This window comes from Schistosoma haematobium, chromosome 1 (genome assembly GCF_000699445.3).
Source record: "Schistosoma haematobium chromosome 1, whole genome shotgun sequence".
In the NCBI taxonomy this organism is placed as follows: Eukaryota; Metazoa; Platyhelminthes; class Trematoda; order Strigeidida; family Schistosomatidae; genus Schistosoma; species Schistosoma haematobium.
The window spans coordinates 10,554,244-10,572,600 of NC_067196.1; the positions used below are offsets into that span (position 1 = coordinate 10,554,244).

Below are 18,357 nucleotides of genomic sequence, written 5' to 3' on the forward strand. Positions count from 1 at the left end.
AGATAAACATTAACTCTAAATATGATAATTTCCATAAATTTCCCATTATGATCTCTCAATTATTTTGTCTTCCAGAATTATCACATCATTTAATACTGAATTCTTCCAATTCGTGCTCCATTCTAAGCTATTTTTATGTTCAGTTACATAAGCTATAATTCTTAATTTAATTTACATTGTTACATGTTAAACAACAGTCTTAACGAATCATTCCATTGGATAAACACAATAGGATAATACAACCAAAAATTTCCTATTGGACACTATGATTAACCAATCAAAATTCAGAAAAATATCATGTATTGTTTCACAGTGAAAAACTTCTGTTCTAATCTGTTTTATAATTAGGTAGAATTTTAAATGTATCAGACAATGAAATGAGGATTATAGTCAACATTATTAATAATAATAGTAGACATAGTAATAGGATCATTCATATTCATCAACTGGAATTATATTCATGATAATCATGGATACTTTATTTACTATTTATATTGTTGTATTCACATTATTAAACAATCTGTGCACAAACTATGAATTGAATATTGAACCAGTTAAAAGTAAGCGGGGGTTTGAAATTATTTTGTTTGATTTCATCTTACTTATTGTTTGCAATTATTGTTATCACTAGATAAAGAAAATAGAATGTTGGTTAAATGTTAATTGTTTTAAAAAAGATAAATAAGATAGACCGGTCTATGTGATTCACTAAGTCGACTTTGTTTCATAAATGGTAGATTTTGTATGTAACATACTTAAAGCAAAAAAGAACGTGTAAATGAAGAACATTGTTTTCAATAACTAGTTATCTGATGCATATATGTACCTGATCCTACGTTGTAGCTGACTGACTGACTGACAGTAGTAAATTCAAATGAATGACTCACTAAAATGACCAAGTTTAAGGTAAATACATCGGTTACAATTATAGCATATGAATCAAAGATGGTTTTGTGAAATTGAGCAAAATTTTTTATAGTGAAATGACTATTATCTATTGATAGCTTGAACAAGGAGGATCACATGAAGACGTAAAGGAGAGGATTGGCAAAGCAAAGGCCACATCCCTACAATTGAAGAACACATGCAAATCAAAACAACTGTCAACCAACATCAAAGTCACAATCTTCAATATCAACGTCAAGACAGTTCTACTATACCGAGCGGAAACTTGGAGAACTAATACAACCATTAGCAGAAATGTACAAGTATTTATAAATAGCTATCTGCGCAAGATATTCAACATACATTGACCGGATACCATCAGCAACAGACTAATGTGGGATAGAACAAACCAGCTTCCAGATGAAGAGGAAATTAGGAAAAGAGGGTGGAAATTGATAGGATATTCACTACGGAGATCACCAAACTGCATCACGAGACAAGTGCTAACTTGGAATCGTGAAGGGAAGCGGAAAATTGGAAGGCAGAAGAACATAGTACGTTGGCAAATAGAAGCAAATTTGAAGAGAACGAATAACAACTGGGAAGAGATGGAAAGGATTGCCGAGGACAGGGTTGAATGTAGAGTGCTGTTGGGTGGTCTATGCTCCTCCATGAGGAGTAACAGGCGTAAGTTAGTAAAAATTACTCACTTCATCAAGATCTGTCGATTTGAATTCCAAGTTTCTATACCCATATCATTTCATGCACTGAACAATGAGTTATTAACAAATCTAGTTGAGGTTTTTTATTTCTATTACGTTGAGGTCCTGTATTTTAACACCTAATTACTCGAAATCATGAGCCTTAAGTCTGAATAGGTATCTTTAATGATACTTCTACTTTTCTTATGTTTCAGAGGGTAAATGAGTAGGACAACAAACAATGTTTGCGACCTAATATGATCGTAGCCATATCTCTATCCGGCTCTGTCTATAAATAGTAATTTTGTGTGCAGGAGTTGGTACTATGCCAAGGCCACAAAGGTTATTGTAGCTTCTTGACAAATCAATATATTCATTCTTCTTAGGCTTCATTTTGACCTTGTCACTTATTCGCTTAACAATCTTAACTGCTTTTATGTAAGCGTATGTGTGCGCATTTCATATCTTACTCATTACATATTTGTAAAGTATATTTGTCTGACTATAAATATCGATTCGCTCTAGATCAAATCAAGTTGTCTCATTTGCCTTCTCCATTAGCCGTCATTTTATTTTGCTTCGCTTTCCGATCAAGGATTGTACGAAATATACATATTTAAAATTCCGTTTTCGTATTTTATTTATTCGATTCGGTTATCCACTAATGAGATCTAAGTAGATAATTGTATACGAGGATTGACGAGAATGTATACATCGATAACAAGCAACAAACAATCTAACGGGAGTCATTCATATATTTATTTGAACACATAAATATTGATACAAGGAGGCACGAAATATATATGTGCCACACTTCACCATCAGATTAGTGTGAGGGCTGGAATACTACACGGAGGCCCAAACCGAAGCAGGTGGTTTCCGTAGGGCTCCACACATGCAGCGTTCAACCTAAAGGTCTGGTCCATAAGGCAGTAGGGCAACGTCAGGAGATGCAGTCCCATGGTAGCCGGTCACCAATAATTGTTTCATACACTGTTTGTTCCTTAAGCATACTCTAGCCCATGTGCACCACTGGTTTCGAATCAGGGTTTCCCAAGGTGGAACTTACATATCCACCAACCCGGTTAAAACGTCGGACATTCGCTTTTCATCCTCTTAATTTCGTAAACAATAGTAAAGCCGCTAGAACGTAGTAAGTAGGACTTCTCTGTCAGTGACTATATACGCATGGCTATCTGAGAGCATTTCGAGAGGGAGAGCTTACTCTCCCCACCCTCGTTCGTATCAGGGCATTTTGGGGGCTGGAGTCAAATCATGAGCTACTATATATGATAATTGCATTTACGATGAAATACAAAATTTCATTAAGGAAACAACAGAATATTCTATATCTGTTGAATACAGCTGTTTTACTATTATTGCAAATTGTAGTTAATGGGTGAAATGATTTTTGTAAAATTCATTTATGCTTTTAATTAGTTTAAAATGACTAGTTCTTCTTATTCATTTTTATTAACCAAACTAAAAAAAGAACATATGAATATATACTTTGCAATGTTGTTGTAATGTCCTAATGTATTTTTCTATCATAGAGGAATATATAAATATAAAATAGCGTACAGACTATTTATTCAAACAGACTACACAATTCGTAATACAAGTTAATTTAAGTAGTTACTTGTCACTGTGTTATTTCTTTTTGAATGAAACAAGCATATTAGTTTATTAAGCTTAAAATGTATATTTTCACAACAGAAAGATCTGTTATTACAACTTAGTTATAGCAAATTTTCTTGATTGAGATCATGAACTGATTGATGTTAGACCACCATTGAAAACATAGAAGCACTCAGCAGTGCGTATCCACATTCCCGCTCGTGGCATTCGAATCAAGGGCCTTCAGTTTCGCACACGAATACTTAACATACTAGACCACAGAGTCGGCATCCAACGATGTTAATGTCTAACTTCAACCAATCCACAAAATCGAGCGACCATCTTCCATTGTACTGAAGTAGATACCTCTCTCTATCGGACACGGAATATCTCCACTGATCACAAACGTACATCAAATTACCTCTAAATAATAAAGCTGAAAATAAAAGTAATTCATTCTTTGTTTTACTCAGTTGAGTTATAATGTATTTAAATGTCATTTCTTGTTCTCACTTTCAAGATAAATTTAATATAGTAGTTGGATTCATGAGCAGATTAAAGCTAGACCACTATGGAAAACCAGAAAGCACTGAATAGCTATCTCGTCCTAATATGGGACTCTTCAGTGGTCTAGTTGGTTAAGATATGATAAAAGTCTACTCATTTTAGGTAAACATTTTAACAAAGAAATGTTTCTTTTCATTTAGTCCTCCATCATGACTTTGTTTAAGATTGTCTACAGTGTTTCCAATGTTCATATAGTCCCAAAATATTCTGAAATTTAAATCAATTTTTCCGTTTACTAAATGGATAAATGCTACAGTCTACTATAAAATTTTCATCAAAGATATCATATTCAAAGTTTTTTAGGTATCTAGAACTGTCGTGTTTCAACATGTTAGTAGAATATAGTTTAAAATGACTGACACAAAAATACAAGGATTTAATAAGACCTGAAATATTATATTCCATGAAAATTATACTACAATACATAATCCTTACCTGATGGATAAACGAAAGAAGAGTTTGAAATGTTGGACAATACACAGCGAGCGTTGAAAACGTTGTAAATAACCTCAGAGTATGCCTATATATATACGTGCGTATTTTGTTGGTGATTATGAAATCAAAACGAAATAAATAGTGGCGAATCAATGAAGAGAATCTGTATCTTAATGTTTCCTTTGAAGAGTATAATCGATTGAAAACTTAGCGGATGTAAAAGAAAAAAAATCAAAGTTATACAATCAGTTAATGATTACGCAAGAATAAAAATAGGAATTAAGAAATGTTATTTACATTTTCCATTTGAATATATTGATAATATTGAAGCTAGACCACCATGGAAAACCTGGGAGCATTGAACGGACGTTTTGTCCTAGTATGGGACTCCTCAGTGATCTAGTTGGTTAAGCGCCTGGCGCGAGATTGATAGGTCCTTAGTTGGAATCTCGCGGGGTGCGGGATCGTGAATGCTGAGGAGTCCCATACTAGGACGAAACAGCAGTCCAGTTTTTCCATGTTTTCCACGATGATCTAGCTTCAATTGACTCATGATTTCAATCAAAAACTTAACTATCTCCACAACCCCTAAACTGATACTGATAATAGAAAATTAGTAGAACGGATACAAAGAATATTAGATAACCAGTTAGTAGAGAGAAAACAACTCATTACGCAAGAATAAAGTTGGAAAATAAACTTGAGTAGCGTAGATGTAATTTTTGAACGATGATGATGATTAAGTGTATGGTAATAAGTTGCGCAACCATTCTCTTTTAATTAGAATTAGCTTCACTTACTTTTTTTTCATTTAGCTTAAGTTTGTAAGAGATGAAATATAAGTTGGTCATAATTCAGTTATTCAAATGGGTTAGGTTATCATCAACGTTTACATGTACAAATGATGTGTCATGCTCAGCTATTCGATTATTTTTCTGCTCATTTAGTCTGTGACTTCTATATATTAAAGTGATATTTTTACCAAATATTTGATGTTAAATGCTTACGTATAAGTTATGTCTTATAAGAAGTTACAGAATTGTTTATTTCATCTTAATTAACGAATAACTTCTATGAATTTTTATCACGCACAAACCAATTCGTTTGTGCAGTAGATTACTTACATACTCCTGTTACTCCTCGTCAAGGAGCATAGGCCGATCACCAGTATTCTTCATCCAACTCCATACTGGACAATCCTTTACAGTCGCTTCCAGTTGCTACTCATCCTTTTCATATCTGCTTCCAATTCCCGACTAAGTGTGTTTTTGACCCTCCTGTTTTTCGTTCCTCTTCACGATTCCAAGTTAGCGCTTATCACGTGATGCAGTTTGAGGATTTTCTCAATCTGTATCTTATCCACTTCCAACGTCTTTTCCTAATTTGCTCCTCATCTACAATTTGGTTTGTTCTTCCCCACAGCGAACTGTTGATGACGGCACCCTATCAATGAACATTCAGTATATGGTGTAGATAATTGTTTATAAATACGTGTACATTTTAGATGCTGATTGTTGTAGTTCTCATAGTTTTAGCTCCATACAGTAAGACTGTCTTGACGTTGGTATTGAAGATTGTGACTTTGATATTGGTTGAAAGTTGTTTTGAGTTTCATATAATTTCCAATTGTAATGAGACCATTTCGTTGCCACTTTTTGCCTTAACGACTACAACGGATCCTCCCTGTTCATCGATGATGCTAACCAGGTACGTAAATAATTTCACCTGTTCAGGCCTGCTGTGCAACATGGAAACCTGGAAGTACTGAGAAGTCCCACAATAAGACGAAACGGCTGTCCAGCACTCCCAGGTTTTCCATTATGGTCTAACTTCAATTGACTAATGATCTCAATAATCGCTTTATCAATGTTTATGTAAATACAAAATAAATTTAAATGAATAGAATGCTCCTTAGTGTCATGTGATTAACACTATAATAAATTTAAGTATTTGACATTAGTTTTATGTTTACCGCTATTTGGATGTTTCTAGAATCCACTGATAAACAGATTGAAATCATCTCATTCATACATCAGAAATATTACTCATTTTGTCAATATATGTTTAGAAATAAGTCATTTTGCTATAATTTGTGTTCTTGTGCTCTATTAATATAAAATCTAATGATACTGCCAATTAAAGAACAGTGAACTATCAATCGGGTCAATAATGCATAAACCCATAAGAGCAGTGTAGAATCCATATCGTCCCTTCTTTCTGTCTAGCCCTGCTTGCCTTTTGAATCCAAAAAACCAATCTCAGTCTCTGAGATATGAATCATGTATCTCAAACATACTAGGTTTATATACAAATCAAACAGTCCACATCGTACTATAAAACCGGAAACAACATTTGTACAAGACCCAGCCGAATGTACCTGTGAATGTGGGAGGTAGTAATTGATAGACTTGACATAACTTAAGGACAGTAAATCGTATAATAAAAGTTCATACGTCAAAATGAAGCTTATAATAAGAGGAACATGAATATGAATAGTTTAGTTACTTAATAATTATACAACAAAAATATATGTATAGTATCGGTCCATAAAATAGTTCTTAAAAGTTACCATTCATAGATCTCACCGGGATATAACATATTTGATAAATGTAATAAAGATTTCTAACACTATTATTTCTATTTCAACTAATAATGTATCACATTATTATCACTTAAATTTAACTTTCTTAAATGGGACAACAATCATTGAACAATGCATCCCTATTTCAATAGTTGAAATCATAAGTTAATTGAAGCTGAACCACCGTGGAAAACCTGGAAGCACTAAATAATATTGAAATGATTTTTTTTCAATATCCTTCCTTCCTCATTCTCTCTCTCTCTCTCTTGTGATGTTGCCAATAAGCCAAAATAGAAACTATTGATCAGTTTGTATCTAACTGATTCAATAAAGAAACAAAGAAAAACCACCTCTTTTTTGACAATGCTTTTAACAACAATTGAAACATTTAAAATCTATATTTGACTAATGATGATGATGATGATAATCAGTAGTGTTGATCTTTTCAAAAGAAAATCTTTTAGTAGTGATATGTATTAATGATAATTTCTTTAGTTTAGTGTAAAGTAATCTTCAACTTAGATATATCATAATCATATCAATATTGAAAATGAATCATCTGTCATATAGGATAGAACACTTTTGCTATTGTTGTTTATTATGATATAATAGAACAACAGTTGTTGATTCATTTATTTATTAAACAACCAAAAAATGTGTCAAATATATTCAGGAACTGAGATACTTCTCCTTTCGCTACCTCAACAACAACAACAAGAGAATTGAAACGAAACATTGAAAAAGACAATTTGTAAACAGGCTGTTTATAAGATTGTAAATAATTTCATTCATCAATTTGTTTGTATTAACATGTTAATTACTATTTGAGTTTGTTGATAGAATCATATGATCACAAATGCTTAAATCATATTTGTGTTTTATGTTGTAAGTGAATTTCTTGCATAGTAACATAAATTCATTGTATAAAAAAATAATGTTACTATCTTGCCAATTATTTGGGGAACAAGAAAAAGAAAAAGAGCTAATAGTTCAATTTAAAATGATTTAAAATAACTAACAAGTTTACCATTTTAAGTAATGAAGAGAATGAACAATGATTAGCGATTTCGAAAATGATAAGGTGATCTAGAAACACTTTTATGTATCCTAATCAGAGTTGAGATAATGGATCTATTCTGGTTTACCATATTATAATGTTTATAATGTATTACTTACTCGAAATTCTATCAGGAGACCTTTTTTTCGTTATGTATCTGGTTATAGCAGTACCATATAGTCTAGGATGGCTTCTTCCACATATCCATGAAATCCTTCAAATAAAATTATTGAATATATCCGATTTGAATATTAGGAAAACTTGAAATTTTTCGCCTTCCAAATGCCCTGATATGGTCGAGAGTCGAAAGCGTTCTATCTCTCTCTCCAAATAGTCTCACATGGCCACGTGTATACAACCACTGATAGGGAAATCCTACTCACTACCTTTCTGAGTCAACAATATTCTTCACGAGATTGAGAGGACGAGAAGAGAATGTCCGATGCCTTAACCGGGTTGAAGATTACCGAAGGTCCATTTAAGTTAGTGCAAATGGTCTTCAGTATCTTGAAGGAACAAACGGTGTATGAGCCAATTATTGGTGACCAGCTACCATGGGACTGCATCTCCTAATGTTGCCTTATTGCCTTGTGGATTAGACCTTTAAGTCGAAGGTTACAGTTGTGGCTCTTTTAGAAAACAATCTACTTCCGTTTGGGCAACTGGACGATTAATATGCGCATACCTGTTTAGTGCCTTCTTGTACCAATGTTTCTGTGTTTAAATAAATAAATATACAATTAAACATAAGTAGAGTAGACTTTTATTGTAGATTTTAAAACTGTACACGATTGTCTTCAGTGAGTTGATACCTCACAACAGACCTGATTGATTGATTGAAATTAGATATTAACACCGTTGGATGCCGGCCCAGTGGTCTAGTTGGTTAAGCGCCAGGCACGAGACTGATAGGTCCTGGGTTCGAGTCTCGCGAGGGGGCGGGATCGTGGATGCGCACTGCTGAGGCGTCCCATACTAGGATGAAACGGCCGTCCTATGCTTCCAGGTTTTTTCATGGTGGTCTAGCTTTAATTGATTCATGATTTCAATCAGTGAATTTTCTAAAATCTACACAAAACCCCGTCTCATAATCTGCTCACTAGTGACTGACTTCAAGAGGTGCTTCCTGGAGTTCTAGTGAGAAGCCGTTACCAGTGGAGTTCAACCAGGTCTGTTGTGAGATATCAACTCACTGAGGACAAAACTGTAGTCAACAAATGGCGACATTAACCTAATTTGATCAAATAACAATTTCTTGAATATTACACAATCATTTCAAAGAAATGTGGAGTATATTATTCCGGATTAAGTGATTAAAACCATTTTAGTTAATAGTTCACTTGTCAAAGATCATAAAATGACAAAAACAATAAAATATATCCGTATTCTGTTTGAGTAGTTATTCCGGATCTTTGTAGTATACTTCAACCTTATTTGTATACTTTACTGTTTAACAATTTTCATTTTATAATATTACTTTTACTTACTTACGCCTGTTACTCCTAATGGAGCATAGGCCGCCGACCAGCATTTTCCAACCCACTCTGTCCTGAGCCTTCTTTTCTAATTCCATCCAATTCTTGTTCATTTTTCATTTTATATGCTTTTGCTTATTTGGTTACATGTTGATATTGGTGAAATCTCACTTTTCATATAGCAGTATATGAAATTTCAAACAACTGTTATTCTATTTAATCATATACGGAGATTATGTTCAAAAGATAAAGTTGACGAGTTAATAACCATAGGTAACCGTTATTTATTGAATAGCGGTTATTTGTAAAAAAGAAATTGATAATTAGTTATGTGAGAAGACTAAAAATTAGGAAAAGAAAATATGTCATAGTCGGGAAAAATCACATTTCTCTAAGATCTTGTGCCATAAATGATGAAACATCTTGATTTGAGAATAAATTTCGTACTAAATAAGAACATACTTAGTCGCCAATGAATTCTTTGTATCAAATAAAATGTTGATTGTGACATTCAAATGTAAACAAATTCCCCCTTTATATTATCTATAAATGTGTCTTCCAGTTCATACATACGTTCTTAAGCATATTCATTAGAATAATAGAAAGGAAAACCAGTGTCCAGATCGCTGAGCACATTACACAAAAGCTAAGACTAAAATGACACCGTGTTTCCATTTTCTTTTCAGCTTCATTTTCTAATATACTAATACATCTGATCTATAGATAATCGATCGTTTAGACAAATTCTTTCTATTCTACATGTCGCACTCAGCTTCAATCTAGACTATTCTGATGTAAAATATCCATATTTGTTTTGACTTTTTGAATGATTTGTGGATTGTAGGCAAATGAAGAGGATCCATAAAATAAATCAGTTATATATTTTTTTACTATCCAATTACTGTTCCTATCATAATGGAGATTTATGGAGATTGTAACAATCTTAATAGTTGAATTCATGAGTTGATCTAAACTAAACCACCACTAAAAACCTGGAAGCACTGAATAGCTGTTTCGTCCTAATATGGGACTCCTCAGTAATTTGAACCCACGAACCCACACGCGGGACTCGAATCCAGGACCTTCGTTCGTGCACACAGACGCTTACTTTATTTAAAACTATAAACAGAAATAAATTGTAAGAAACAAAATAACCAAGTTATTTTAGTATACTTGGTTTGTTAAATCCTATTGCCAATAAGAAGAACTTTTAAACAATCTAAGTACTTGTTACAAAACAGTTTATTGTATAGTTTATAACTATTTAGTTTCATTTATATTTGCTAAAATGATCATAGTTTCACGCTTCTTTGGTATTCGAGACTGTATTTGTTTAGTGTTTGTTAATAAATGGAATCCTTAAGTGGTTTAGCTGTATATTTTGTCATTAGATGACTAACAAGTTTTTGCATTCGTAAGTTAAATAAAGCTGATACATTAAAACGTATATAAATTGTGTCAATATACTTATTTTTGAAATATTCCCAATATTTTACACTTTCATATTAGCAATTATTGAAGACACTTATGTTTCTGGCTGGATGAGTTGGACCAAAAATGGTGACAAATATTTTGGAGTAAGTGAATATTGTATTAATATTTTATTCATTGAATTCTATTCATTATCAAAAATGGTTTCAAAGAGCTCTTACTTATGATGCATAATTTCACTTAAATAACATCCATATCGTCAAGTCAAAAGAGTCATCATGAGGATGATGTTGGATCCAATACTAGCGAATATCTTTATGTCGAAGTTGAAAAAAAGAGTCTAATAAATAATGATATAAAATTGTACATCTCATTTGATACTTATCGTAACCATAGATAAACTCATTAATTGAGTCTCTTCAATAAATTGCACCCAAGTGTATAGTTTACACTTGGAATATAAACGTGATAATAAGATTTACTTTCTTATTATTGGTATCTAAGGTAATACGAACGGATAAATAAAGAGATCAATTCATCGAAAACTCACTTGGAATGGTTTATATTTTAAATTAGTTTCTTGCGTAGCAAACTACAAAAAGACTTTGATTAGATCACTATGTTCAAGTGGAACGATTGGAAGGGAATTAACTATATTTATAAAGTCTCCATGAAATAGCGATCATTCATTTATTTATTAGGTCAAATAAACACTGACAAAAGAGAGCACAAAATACATATGCGCTACACAATAAGAATGAGGCCAATAAGAGTTATCATTGGTTTGTGTGAGAGCTATGATACTGCCTGGGAGCAGGTGGTTTTCTTACGGGGCAACAATCGTAGCCTTCAACACAAAGGTCCGATCCACAAAGCAGTGGAGCAACGTCAGGAGATGAAGTCTCATGGTAGTCGGTCACCAATAATTGGTTCATACGCTACTTGTTCCTTCAGGATACTCGAAACCATATGCACTAGCCTAGGTGAACCCTTCGTGATCTTCAACCAGGTTAAGGCATCTGACAGTCGCTTTTCGTTCTATAAATCACGTGAAGAACAGAACGTAATTAGTAGCACTTCCCTGTCAGTTATTGTATGGATGTGACCATGTGAGAGTATTTGGAGAAGGAGATCAAACTTTTTCTACTCTCGGCCATACCAAGGGATTTAGGAGCACGAAATAGTGATTACCCATAATAGTTTGGTAGTTAGTACAGAACAAAAAAAGAGAACAAAATGTATGAATAATGGAATGATCGAATAAAAGCTAGTTTCTTTTATTACTTAGCTTCAAAAGGTTTTGCTTTGTTCATCTTTCTCAATATTACAATTGTTATTACGTAACTGTTGATGTTTACTTTCACTTTTATTTTCTAGAAAGTTGTAATTAAAAATTATTTTCCCTTTGAATTTTCACATTTGGTAACTTGTAATTACTGTTCACTTGAATATTTTATAACTTTTTTCAAACTTTTCTCCATTATTCAATTAATTTTCAGTAATATGACATAACGTATGTATAATAGTTGTAGATAATTATCATTATTATTTATAGGATGTAAGCAACTAATAAGGAGCGAAAGATGGATAGTGGCTAACAATGGAATCCAGGACGTGCGTTTTTTTCCTATTTGAGACTTGTCAGCTGGATGGTTCTGGAGTAAACATCAACTCTGGAATGCAGGTACATCCAAATAGGACGAAAAGTGTGTTCTAGATTCTACTGCTAACCACTATCCATTTTTGTCTACTAGCATTAAATGTTCTTAGTAACTCTAAGTTTTTTTATGACTTGGTGAATTTAAATGATGATAAAGAGTGAAGTTCCACCGTAAACCATCTTTTCGAAATCTATTTTGTCTCAATGAACAATATGAATATTGGAAATCACCAATCGATCTGTCTGTAAGAAAAATCAAAATATTCATCTAACATTATAGTTGAAATGAGGCTTGAATGACCTATGTATTTGGACTAAGTAGAAAGGTGGGATAAAAATATAAATTAAAGTAAACTTTACTAACGACGAGCATGACAGTAGAACGCTAATATTTATGAAAGGTATGGAATGAATTCTGAATTGATATTATAAGGTATTTGCAAGAGTTATTGATAATAAGGATTCACTAGTGACTTGCTTCAAAATGTAACTCGTGAAGTTCTTATGAGATACCTTGACAAGTGAAGTTCAACCGTGTTGAGTGTGAAGCAGTTAAGTACCTCTGGCAATGGATGAAGGAGTGCACAAGGTCATGGATTGAATGAAGTTAAACATTAACACTGTTGGATCCGGCTGAATGGTCTAGAGATTAAGAGCCCTTAATTAAAAAACCGCAGGTTTCGGGTTCCATTCCTACGCGTGGGTTCGTAGATAAAGACTAGTAAACAGTCCCATACTAGGACGAACCGGACGCTCCGTGTTTTCAAGTTTTCAGCGGTGATCTAGTTAAGATAAATTCATAATTTAAACTGTGAAAAAATAAAAGCTCTCTAAAAAATTGAGCTTTTAATAAATGTTTATAAGTAATCAAGTTTTTATTCGCAGATGAGCGTAGAAAAGGTGCGACTATTTTTACCAAGCACTTACCACTGCCAGTAACTAGATCAAAACAGAGAAAATTGCTTCATCTGAGTTTTTCCTACATTTCATGATGTTTCACAGACCAATGAGTTTCTATGTCTTAAAAGGGAACTCCTATAAATATCCATGCTCTATACAAGCATTTCAGTAGTAAATATTAATTTAAAGGCTTTTATCAAAGTTAAAATGGTTTGAATTATTTCTTCTGGTTAGTGTATTTCTCGCGAGTTAGTTTTCTACGGGATGGAGTCTCTAACACCATGCCCAACCATCCTCCTTTACCCGAGCTTGGTACCGGCAGTAACGCTGGAAGAGCTACAGGACCTCACATTCCTGAGGGGAGATCTAAATGCTGAAGCCAGAATAGACAACACCGGACATCAAGATATCATGAGAGAGAGAGACGAAAATGGGGAAAGATTTACAAATATATGTGCATTCAACAAATTGGTTATAGGTGGCACAATATTTCCACACAAACGTTTAAGGGCCGCATTCCTACATTCCTATTATGTCGGGAAATAGAAGCAGATATGAAAAGGATGAATAATAACTGGAAAGAGCTGGAAAGGATTGCCAAGTACATGGTTGGATAGAGAATGCTGTTGAGCGGCCTATGCTCCTCCACGAGGAGTAACAGGCGTAAGTGATCAAAGTTAGGATCAAGGCTACCTGTGAAATCTAGGACGCATGTCTTATACTGTTTATGATGTTTACACTGAGACCACCCCAAAACTCGACGCTCTATTCATTGTGGATTGATTAGTCGATAACATTTTCAATACGACGAGCATAAACTTATTTGCAGGAGATTGTATTTTACCGTCTTCGATATTACTGTTATTATCAGCTTCATTCAATATTATATTTTTGGTACAATATAGACTTCTCAGAACAAAGTATTTCAACAAGTTTCCTTTTCTTATTTCTTCATCGATACTGACGATAAATACTGAGTAACCATCAGTTAAATAATAACAGTTCAGGAATCAATATCTGAGTAATGTTCATCCAATTCAGTGCATATTACAAGCCACTACAATGTACATGATTGTACTTTTTTGTAATTTGTACAGAGAAAGGTGGTCAACATTTCACAAACAAGTAACATATAACAGAAGGGTTATGTGGATACTATAGTAATTTCATTGGTTGAGGATACTTATATTTAAGTACTTACTCGTCAAGAGTTGCCTTCAAGGCGGCCAGCTTGAATATCTGGACTAACTGTTCCCATCATCTAGATATTTCAACAACGTATATGTTACTTGAAGCTAAACCACCATAGAAAACATGGAAGCACTAGACGACAGTTTTGTCCTAGTATGGGACTCTTCAGCAACGTGCATCCACGACGACGCCTTGCTTGATTAGAACACAGGACCTACCAGTCTCGCGCTTGGGCCCTTAACCACCAGACCACTGAGTTGGCCGGCACCCAAAGGTGTTAATGTCTCACTTCAACTAATTCACAAAATTGAGCAACACATTAACCATTCTCATCAGTGAGTTACTATCTCACAACTGTATTAATATTTAATTAGCTATTCATATTTACAAAAAACAATTTTCTATTTTTAGTGGCGATATCAAAGTTTGGCTGGAACAGGTCAAATTGTCTATGGTATATGTGAGAAAAAACATTCCATGGTACATGGTCAAATAAAACAAACTATAGAATTACAGAATCAAAGTATCATATCTGAAACAAGATTATCATCATCATCATCATCATCATCAACGCTATCATCTATAGAAAAAGAAAATGTACCTACTGAATTTTGGTTATTTAGTCCATTGTATAAAACAGATACCATATTAAATGTTCAATTAGAGATTACATATCAAATGAAAAGTTGTTTACAACTTGGTTATTTACATCAATCAATTGAATGTAAAGAACATTTAGATATATTAGCTTATCATAGTGATATACATTTATCACCTATGGTACCAAAGGTTAGTTCATTTATATTTTATATTCACATTAACTTCAAATATATGAGTTTGATTAAATGCGTTATGAATATGGTTACTTTTGATTTTTCATGTATTACATTTGATGATAAAATGATATATAAACATGAGTACTATTTTTAGTTCAGCTATACATGATTTTAGATTTATATATAAATACTTATTTAGATCAAACATTGATCAGCTGATCACTTTATCCTGAAATGAAACTACTCAAATAGGCTTACTAGTAATTTCTTCATAGTTAAAGCTTAACACTACCAAGTTTCATTTAAAGCAGTCAGATGTACATAATAGTTACATATCGGATATATGCTTATCATTACCATACTATACTCAACTCGATAGGTGTTACATTGTAATAGATTTGAAAAAAACTGATTAAATAAATTATGCTTTTAGAAGTTAATACATTAGATGAAATAATCGTTTCTTACTGGTGTTTAAAAAAATACCCAAATAAAAGATCAAACGAACAAGCTAATAAATTCTAATGAATAGAAAGGAAAGACAATATGTATCTATAGAGTATGAATATAAACAATGTGTTTTCATATTATTCACAATGTTAGAAGTGAATTAAAAGCTGTTTCCTGACAAATAAACGAGATATATACAGGTCTTGGGTTCGAATCCAGGAGGTGGAGGTCGTGGATGCACACTGCTGAAAAGTCCTATACTACGACGAAACGACCATTCAGTGCTTCTAGATTTTTCATGGTGGTCTAGCTTCAATTGACTCATGATCTCAGCCAGTGAAATTAATACAATCTCCACAAAACCCTTTCTGATACTAATCAACATATACTCACAAGCGACTGGTTTCAAGAGGTATTTCCTGGAGTCCTAGTGCGAAATAGTGACCAGTGGAGTTCAACAGGGTCAATTGTGAGATAGTAACTCACTGAAGACATTAGTGGATGTGTCGTTCAGTTTCGCGGATTGGTTGAAGTTAGAAATTGACACCGTTGGATGCTAACCGGCTCAGTAGTCTAGTGGTTAAGCGCTCGCGCGCGAGACGGATAGGTCCTGGGTTCAAGTCAAGCGAGGCGGGGTCGTGAATGCTCACTGCTTAGGAGTCCCGCAATAGGACGAAACGGTCATCTAGTGCTTCCAGTTTTTTCATGGTTTTCTAGCTTCAATTGACTCATGACCTCAACTATTAAAATTATTTGAACATAAATATTACAACAACAAAAATAAAAATACAAACAAACTTTTAAGTCCATTTTTGTCCATGTCAAGTTATGATTTGTCATTTAATTATATAATGTGTATGTTTAGGTAAGCAATCTACCGTCAAATATTGTCAGGTTAATAAACAAATCACTTGTGTACATATTTTTATTTTCTTTACATACATCTAATTAAATGATACTTTAAAATGTTTCTGTCAAGTAATTTTGATATGAATGATCTATAGTAAACATAGTAAACAGTATCAATATATTGGTACATGGTAATAGGATTGAACACTAATGTTACCAATTAACTCTTTACTATGTCTTTTTTTTAAGATATAGTATATATGTATACATAGAATTATAAAGGTATTGTTGTCATGAGGTGGATTACATTAACTATTTCTATTCACAGAATAGGGATTTATAGAGATTGTAGTAATTTTAATAGTTGGATTCATGAGTTGATTTAAGTTAGAGTACTACTGAAAACCTGGAAGCACTGGATGATCGTTTCGTCCACGATCCAGTCCGCGAGATCCGAACCCAAGACCTTCGGTCTCGCACACGAAGTATTAACCTCTAGACCACTGAGCCGGCATCTAACGGTGTTAATGTTTAACTTCAACTAATACATGATATTGGGTGACCATTTTGCATTGACGTTTGTAGGTAACTGCCTTACACCTGAAACGGTTGAACTTCTCTTGTCATGGCTCCTCATTGGGTTCGAGTCCCGCGTGCGAGATCACAGATGTGCACTGTTGGGGAGTCTCATACTAATACGAAATGGTTGTCCGATACTTTCAGATTTTCAGTGATAGGCTGACTTAGATCTACCCATGATTTGAACCGTTAATCACAATAAGTAGAATATACATATGGATAATAATAGAAGAGTTATAGTACTATCAGTAATTGTATTACAAATAAAAGACCACTATAATATAAAAATGTATTTTAATATATAAACTGAATCAACTTCTTTCAACTATGGCTGTTTGTCCCCAGTTTCATTCTCATTAAACTATATTATAGTTACTGGCAGTTATTTGATTATATATGCATTAATAAGTCTTGATCAATAGTCTTTGTAATTATTACAAGAAATTAGTTCAATTCGAATTTGTTTAACGTATTAACAGTATAGAAAGCTAACAACATATCACAATGTTGATCATTAAAAATAAGCCTCAATGGCTAGGATATGTTTATACCATCAATCCTATATATATACATCTTATCTAGTATATAAATTATGTTGTGCAAAACATATCAATGAGACAACCCGTTGGAGACATCTCCAACTGAATAGACGATTTCTGTTTTTAAGTTTACTCAACTGAGACACAGATTGAAATCAAGTTTTATTTTTACTAATATATGTTGGGTTTATCGTTATGTATTGTGATACCATGAGAGCATGAAATTGATTTATAAACTATCTTAACCTTAGGTAGTTACTAATATTTGCTAAACTATCATAGAAATTGGGGGAGATTTAGAAAGCGGTTTCATTTTCTTATCAAAATCTTTAGAATTGCATACACATAAAGTCAATTACAGCTTTCAAGACAAATACATTACTTTTATACCAAATAGATGATATCCAATAATATGTAATTACAAACTAGGATAAATTAGCTATCCAACATTTACAAAAAGAAATATTAGTCAAATGTAAATTCATATTACTGTCAATAAACATACATTTTGATTATCATTTGATGAAACTCAGTATTACGTAATGATATAGCTATCTAGTAAGAAAACTTACTTACTTACTTACTTACTTAAGCCTGTTACTCCCCGCGAAGAAGCATAGGCCGCTCACCAGCATTCTCAAATCAACCCTGTCGTGTGAAATCC

The 18,357-nt window shown here is 33.2% G+C and overlaps 1 protein-coding gene across 1 annotated transcript in view; it reads left to right on the top strand.

Moving 5' to 3' along the window:
• Positions 1-367: 367 nt before the first annotated feature.
• The window catches only part of MS3_00010050 (uncharacterized protein), a 73,627-nt gene continuing 55,637 nt past the window's right edge, over positions 368-18,357 (top strand). Inside the window, exons 1-3 of the mRNA XM_051218384.1 lie at positions 368-560; positions 10,828-10,895; positions 14,912-15,289. Coding sequence (XP_051073123.1) covers positions 461-560; positions 10,828-10,895; positions 14,912-15,289 — 546 coding nt within the window. The 5' untranslated portion in view covers positions 368-460. The remainder of the gene's footprint in view (positions 561-10,827; positions 10,896-14,911; positions 15,290-18,357) is intronic.